The sequence below is a fragment of the Armigeres subalbatus genome, chromosome 2 (assembly GCF_024139115.2).
Source record: "Armigeres subalbatus isolate Guangzhou_Male chromosome 2, GZ_Asu_2, whole genome shotgun sequence".
In the NCBI taxonomy this organism is placed as follows: domain Eukaryota; kingdom Metazoa; phylum Arthropoda; class Insecta; order Diptera; family Culicidae; genus Armigeres; species Armigeres subalbatus.
The window spans coordinates 372,847,694-372,855,630 of NC_085140.1; the positions used below are offsets into that span (position 1 = coordinate 372,847,694).

The window sequence follows — 7,937 nt, forward strand, 5'->3', positions numbered from 1 at the left end:
ATTCCTTGTCGGAATTCTGGTAATTCCTTGTCGGAATTCTGGGAATTCCTTGTCGGAATTCTGGGAATTTCTTGTCGGAATTCTGGGAATTCCTTGTCGGAATTCTGGGAATTCCTTGTCGGAATTCTGGGAATTTCTTGTCGGAATTCTGGGAATTCCTTGTCGGAATTCTGGGAATTCCTTGTCGGACTTCTGAGAATTCCTTCTCGGAATTTTTGAAATTCCTTGTCGGAATTATGAGAATTCCTTGTCGGAGTTCTAGGAATTGCTTGTCGGAATTGAGGGAATTCATTGTCGGAATTCTGGGAATTCCTTGTCGAAATTCTGGGAATTCCTTGTCGGAATTCTGGGAATCCCGAGTCGGAATTCTGGGATTTTTTTGTCGGAGTTCTGAGAATTTTTGTCGGAATTCTGGGAAAAAGCTTTTCGGAATTCTGGGAATTCCTTGTCGAAATTTCGAGAATTGTCGGAATTCTGGGAATTCCTTGTCGGAGTTCTGGGAATCGCTTGTCGGAATTGTGGGAATTCCTTGCTGGAATTTCGGGAATTCCTTGTCGGAATTTCGGAAATTCCTTCGAAAATTCTGGGAATTCCTTCTCGGAGCTATGAGAATTCCTTGTCGGAATTCTGGGAATTTCTTGTCGGAATTCTGGGAATTCCTTGTCGGAATTCTGGGAATTTCTTGTCGGAATTCTGGGAATTCCTTCTCGAAGATCTGGAAATTCCTTCATTCCTTCCTCTTGTCGGAATTCTGGGAATTCCTTCTCGGAGTTCTGGGAATTCCTTCTCGGAATTCTGGGAATTCCTTCTCGGAATTCTGGGAATTCCTTCTCGGAATTCTGAGAATTCTTTGTCGGAATTCTGGGAATTCCTTGTCGGAATTCTGGGAATTCCTTGTCGGAATTCTGGGAATTCCTTGTCGGAATTCTGGGAATTCCTTGTCGGAATTCTGGGAATTCCTTCTTGGAATTCTGGGAATTCCTTCTCGGAATTCTGGGAATTCCTTCTCAGAATTCTGGGAGTTCCTTCTCGGAATTCTGGGAATTCCTTCTCGGAATTTTGAGAATTCTTTCTCAAAATTCCGAATTCCCAGAATTCCGACAAGGAATTCCCAGAATTCCGACAAGGAATTCCAAAAATTCCGACAAGGAATTCCCAAAATTCCGAAATGCTCAGAATTCCACAAAGAATTCCCAGAATTCGACAAGGAATTCCAAGAATTCCGACAAAGAATTCCCAGAATTCCGACAAAGCATTCCCAGAATTCCGACAATGAATTCCCAGAATTCCGACAAGGAATTCCCCGAATTCAACAAGGAATTCCCCGAATTCCGACAAGGAATTCCCAGAATTCCGACAAGAAATTCCCAGAATTCTGACAAGGAATTCCCAGAACTTCGACACGGAATTCTAAGAATTCCGACAAGCAATTCCCAGAATTGCGACAAGGAATTCTCAGAATTTTGACAAGCAATTCCTAGAATACCGGCAAGGAGTTCCCAGAACTCCGACAAGAAATTCCCCGAATTCCGACTGGGAATTTCCAGAATTCCGAAATGGAATTCATAGAATTCCGAGAAGGAATTCCCAGAACTGCGACAAAGTATTCTCAGTATTCCGATAAGGAATTCCCAGAATTCCGACAAGGAATTTTTTGAAATCCGACAAGAAATTTCCAGAAATCCGACAAGAAATTCCTCGGATTCCGACATGGAATTCTCCGAATTCCGACAATGAATTCCCAGAACTCCGATAAGAAATTCTCATAATTCCGACAAGGAATTCCCAGCTCTCCGACATAAAATTCCCAGAATTCCAACAGGGAGTTTCCAGAATTTCGACAAGGAATTCTCAGAATTCCGACAAGGAATTCCCAGAATTCTGACAAAGAATTCCCAAAATTTCGTCAAGGAATTCCCAAAATTCCGACAGGGAATTCCCAGAATTCCGATAAGAAATACCCTGAATTCCGACAATGAGTTCTTCGAATTCCGACAAGCATTTTCAAGAACTCCGACAAGGCATTCCCAGAATTCCGACAAGGAATTCCCAGAACTCTGAAAAGTAATTCTCAGAATTCCTAGAAGGAATTTTCAGAACTCCGACAAGGTATTCCCAGAATTCCGACAAGGAATTTTCAGAACTGCGACAAGGAATTCCCAGAATTCCGACAGGGAATTCCCAGAATTCCGACAGGGAATTCCCAGAATTCCGACAGGGAATTCCCAGAATTCCGACAGGGAATTCCCAGAATTCCGACAAGGAATTCCCAGAATTCCGACAGGGAATTCCCAGAATTCCCAGAATTCCGACAGAATTCCCAGAATTCCGACAGAGAATTCCCAGAATTCCGACAGAGAATTCCCAGAATTCCGACAGGGAATTCCCAGAATTCCGACAAGCAATTCTCAGAATTCCGACAAGGAATTTCCAGAACTGCGACAAGCAATTCTCAGAATTCCGAGAAAGAATTCTCAAAATTCCGAAAAGGAATTCCCAGAATTCCGAGAAGGAACTCCCAGAATTCTGAGAAGGAATTCTGGGAATTCCTTCTTGGAATTCCTTCTCGGAATTCTGGGAATTCCTTCTCAGAATTCTGGGAGTTCCTTCTCGGAATTCTGGGAATTCCTTCTCGGAATTTTGAGAATTCTTTCTCGGAATTCTGAGAATTCCTTGTCGCAGTTCTGGGAATTCCTTGTCGGAATTATGGGAATTGCTAGTCGGAATTCTGAGAATTGCTTGTCGGAATTCTGGGAATTCCCTGTCGGAATTCTGGGAATTCCCTGTCGGAATTCTGGGAATTCCTTGTCGCAGTTCTGAAAATTCCTTGTCGGAAATTCCTGCTAATTCCTCCTAGGAATTCTGAGAATTACTTTTCAGAGTTCTGGGAATTCCTTATCGGAATTCTGGGAATTCCCTGTCGGAATTTTGGGAATTCCTTGACGAAATTTTGGGAATTCTTTGTCAGAATTCTGGGAATTCCTTGTCGGAATTCTGAGAATTCCTTGTCGGAATTCTGGAAACTCCCTGTTGGAATTCTGGGAATTTTGTGTCGGAATTCTGGGAATTTCTTGTCGGAATTCTAGGAATTCCCTTTCGGAAATCTGGGAATTCCCTGTCGGAGAGCTGGGAATTCCTTGTCGGAATTATGAGAATTTCTTATCGGAGTTCTGGGAATTCATTGTCGGAATTCGGAGAATTCCATGTCGGAATCCGGGGAATTTCTTGTCGGATTTCTGGAAATTTTTTGCCGGATTTAAAAAAATTCCTTGTCGGAATTCAGGGAATTCCTTATCGGAATACTGAGAATACTTTGTTGCAGTTCTGGGAATTCCTTCTCGGAATTCTATGAATTCCTTTTCGGAATTCTGGAAATTCCCAGTCGGAATTCGGGGAATTTCTTGTCGGAGTTCTGGGAACTCCTTGCCGGTATTCTGGGAATTGCTTGTCAAAATTCTGAGAATTCCTTGTCGGAATTCTTAGAATTCCGTGTCGAAGTTCTGGGAATTCCTTGTCAGAATTCTGGGAATTTCTTGTCGGAATTCTGGGAATTCCTTGTCGGAATTCTGGGAATTCCTTGTCGGAATTCTGGGAATTCCTTGTCGGAATTCTGGGAATTCCTTGTCGGAATTCTGGGAATTCCTTGTCGGAATTCTGGGAATTCCTTGTCGGAATTCTGGGAATTCCTTGTCGGAATTCTGAGAATTCCTTGTCGGAATTCTGAGAATTCCTTGTCGGAATTCTGAGAATTCCTTGTCGGAATTCTGAGAATTCCTTGTCGGAATTCTGAGAATTCCTTGTCGGAATTCTGGGAATTCTTTGTCGGAATTCTGGGAATTCCTTATAGGAATTCTGGGAATTCCTTATCGGAATTCTGGGAATTCCTTATCGGAATTCTGGGAATTCCTTATCGGAATTCTGGGAATTCCTTATCGGAATTCTGGGAATTCCTTATCGGAATTCTGGGAATTCCTTATCGAAATTCTGGGAATTCCTTATCGGAATTCTAAGAATTCCCTATAGGAATTCTGAGAATTCCTTATCGGAATTCTGAGAATTCCTTGTCGAAATTCTGGGAATTCATTGTCGAATTCTGGGAATTCTTTGTCGAATTCTGAGCATTTCGGAATTTTCGGAATTCTTTGTCGGAATTCTGGGAATTCCTTGTCGGAATTCTGGGAATTCCTTGTCGGACTTCTGGGAATTCCTTGTTGGAATTCTGGGAATTCCTTGTCGGAATTCTGGGAATTCATTGTCGGAATTCTGGGAATGCTTTGTCGGAATTCTGGGAATTCTTTGTCGGAATTCTTGGAATTCCTTGTCGAATTCTGGGAATTCTTTGTGGAATTCTGAGCATTTCGGAATTTTGGGAATTCCTTGTCGGAATTTTGGAAATTCCTTGTCGGAATTCTGGGAATTCCTTGTCGGAATTTTGGGAATTCCTTGTCGGAATTCTGGGAATTCCTTATCGGATTTCTGGGAATTCCTTTTCCGAATTCTGGGAATTCTTAATCGGAATTCTGAGAATTCGTTGTCGGAATTCCGAGAATTCCTTGTCGAAATTCTGAGAATTCCTTATCAAAATTCTGGGGATTCATTGTCGGGCTTCTGGGAATTCCTTGTTGGAATTCGGGGAATTCCTTGTTGGAATTCGGGGAATTCCTTGTCGAAATTCGGGGAATTCCTTGTCGGAATTCTGGGAATTTCTTGTCGGAATTCTGGGAATGCTTTGTCGAAATTCTGGGAATTCTTTGTCGGAATTCTTGGAATTCCTTGTCGAATTCTAAACAAATAATTTAAATAAAAAACGGAAGGTTATCACCTGTAAGGCAAACTTTCTAAGACATTTCACATCAAATGAAATATTATTTAAAAAACTCCTTCCGTAAATTTAACTTTCGTTTCGTTATCCTGACGACGCCATCTCTTCCCTGTGTCCCTTTCCCACCTCTTGGCTACCTTGGCAGAATACTCTGCTACCCCTGACCATTTTTATTCTTTTCACACTCACGTTTTCCAAGGCTAATGGCTTTTATGTCTGATCCTTGCCGTCGCGGCAAGTTCGTCCAGCTAGCAGCCAAAGTCGCTTGTTGCAAGCCAGCCAGTGCTCTGTCGAAGTTCGAAGTGTGGCAGTCAGAGTCGCGGTAAATATATGTGCCGTTCTGGTGTAGTTGTTCGGTTGCATAAAGCCATGAGGGTAAGCTCTGGCGCAAGAGAGATGGCATGGCATGGAAGGACAACCGCAACCTACGCTGATGGAAAAGGTGGAACAGTTGTTGGTAACAAACTTGCAGTGGTTGGTACCTTGCAGCTATAGACGACAGGTTGAAGGCTGCTGTACACCTGTAACCGCTTCTGGTTGGCTTCCTTGCGGCGGTGGGTGGGTTTATGTTGTATTAAGTCCGTGAAACGATATGGATCTGAATTGTAATGAAAGCTGCTGCTACATCTGTTGTTCTGCAGATTATTGTTCTTGTTTATTTTGAACTTTAAACAACTCTAAAAGAAAACATTAAATACTAAAAAATGTATGAAATTGCAGAAAGTGTGTAACATTCCGAGTGATGACAAAAAACGAAGCAATAAAGTATTGGTGCTGAAAATTCAAAGTTTTGAACGAATTATGTAGAAAAATAAGTATCTGCAAGGCTACAACATATCTTGACGATAAATAATTAGTGTTAACTTGTGCCTCCATTATGTTCATATTATTCATATCACTCAACAATTATTGATATTGAATTTTAATTTTCTTTTTACTATTGAAAATAGAAACCATAAAGAATTCGATGAATGTTGGAAGATGCAAAATTTGATGGCGAATAGTAGACCATAGCAAGGAAATGGTTAAGAATAGTCCCTTTTGAACATTACTCGTAGGACCTTTTCTGAAGAAACAAATTTATCCAGATTATAGATAATATAGAAGAATTGAATGGAATAGTTCTAACTTGTCCTTGAAGACGCTAGTTTTGGAATATTCAGTGGTTTAAAAACATCTATCTTATTCTCTGGAGATTTTTGCATTCTGATATGCATTTGTTGTTTCAACTGATTACATTTTTGCCTCAACATCCCAAAACATTTTCCAAATCAACACTCACCTGCAATGACCGTATCGCTCAGGTTGTACTTCCCAGCCGCCTTTGGGAAATCCTTCAGCTTCCTCCCACTCAGCTTCAGCTCACCGCTAAGGTTCGCATCCTCCAGGATGCGCTCTAGCGAGCGCGTCAGCTGGCTCTGCAAATGTCCACCACCGCCTCCGTTCATAGCTCCACCGTTAACGTTAATCCCACCGACAGCACTTCCGACCGATGCGGACAGCACCGACGAACCTGACCCAGAGGACGCGGATGACCCGAAAAACTGACCGGAAGTCTTCACGCACGCCACGGCCATATTTTAGTGAGGATTCATCGGAGCCATGCGCTTCGGATTTGTGTTACTCCTAACAGGCGAACGTTCAGCACACAACAGAAGGACACCACCCGCGGAAACTGCTGCGAACAGAAGCACCGTGTCAAATCCGAGGAAGGTCGAACTTCTCACGATTTTTATTTTTCTGCGAATTACACTCGTACCGCACCTAATAGGAGTAGGGGAGCTCGCGACAGGAATCGACCCCAGCAGTTATTCTTCAAGCACGCATACACCTACACTTCCGAGAGGTCGCGCAAAAGCGATGTATTCTAGACACTATTTTCACACTATGGTTATTATCCGATTGATTTTCAAAATTTCGCACTTTTAGATCAAATTGCTGGATCTGGGTATCTAATTGGTACAGAAGCAAACAATTAACATTTTTTGCCAGAATTTGTTCGTTTTATTAGTGGGTAAATATAGAATTACAATCATTTATGACGATACAGGAACGACAAAGATCTATTTTTAATAAGGAATATGTATAAGAAGTGGTTAAATATAAAAGTCTTTCTATAGCAATTTTGTAATCATTTTTGTTAATTCGCAAACGGCACTTTCAAAACTATTGATACTTTTAATCTTGGCAATATTATTCTCAATAACAGTATTTAATTGGCTGAACTCTCTTTCGATTAAACCAGCTTATGAAGTTTTATTATTTGTGGCTTCTGTATAGTAATAAATTATGAAAATAAAATCGTTTTTGTGAATTTTGGATGCAACATAGATCAGAAAAGTTTGTTCCGACTCCTAATCGTTTACTGTTTTGACTTGTTAACGCCTCAGTTGTTGATTCATTATTGAGGGGTGACTGTATTTCACAGCTCTTCTAGCGAGCCCTTCTGGATTTGGGACTCCTTCCTCGTTCGGTTCACTGGGGAGGAAATCGCACTCACACGCACACACGGAGACGGCACCTTGCTTTGCTTTGCGGGGCCGTGCCTTTTCGACTTGAAGAATAGAACACTCCTCAAATAGATTTACGGAATATTCGCATTCAATTTTCTCGATTGGATTCGCACTAATTTCGGTATTATCACAACATATGTTCATCGATGAATTCTAACTAAGAGCGCTGTTAGAAAATCTATTGAAATAACAGCCGTTTGTTTGATAAAAAGTACTTCTAGGGTTGTAGACTGATAGCGAAAAAGAACCGCACTTGCTAACCCACAGACAACAACATCACTCCACGAAGACTCTCAACGGACTGTTCTGTTGTCTGTTCTGCTTCGCTGCTGGTTCGTTGCGCGACACAAAATTTTGCCGTTTGCTGTGCACGCCGGACGCCTGCCGTTATGATGGGTCGTCGTATGCTTTTCCTTGTGCAAGAAGGAGACAGCGTATGTTTACAAACGAACCCGCGAAACGGCGTTAAACGAAATATTTGACACCGTAACAGACCGTAACGCATCATATCTCGCTTAACATTTGAAAAGGACCTACCATAAAGTAAACATTGAGAAAACATCGTATTTTTCAGGGGACTGAAGAGAAGGCTAATACGCCTA

The 7,937-nt window shown here is 41.7% G+C and overlaps 1 protein-coding gene across 7 annotated transcripts in view; it reads right to left on the reverse strand.

The window, feature by feature from the left end:
• Nucleotides 1-7,666, reverse strand: part of LOC134213075 (leucine-rich repeat and calponin homology domain-containing protein) — a 197,248-nt gene extending 189,582 nt beyond the window's left edge. Inside the window, exons 1-2 of one of the 7 annotated variants that reach the window (XM_062691637.1) lie at nt 7,323-7,643; nt 6,105-6,774 (exon numbers count right to left, since the gene is read on the reverse strand). In XM_062691637.1, coding sequence (XP_062547621.1) covers nt 6,105-6,399 — 295 coding nt within the window. In that variant the 5' untranslated portion in view covers nt 6,400-6,774; nt 7,323-7,643. The other 6 variants (XM_062691634.1, XM_062691633.1, XM_062691632.1 and 3 more) reach the window with 6 other exon arrangements.
• Between the last annotated feature and the right edge of the window lie 271 nt (nt 7,667-7,937).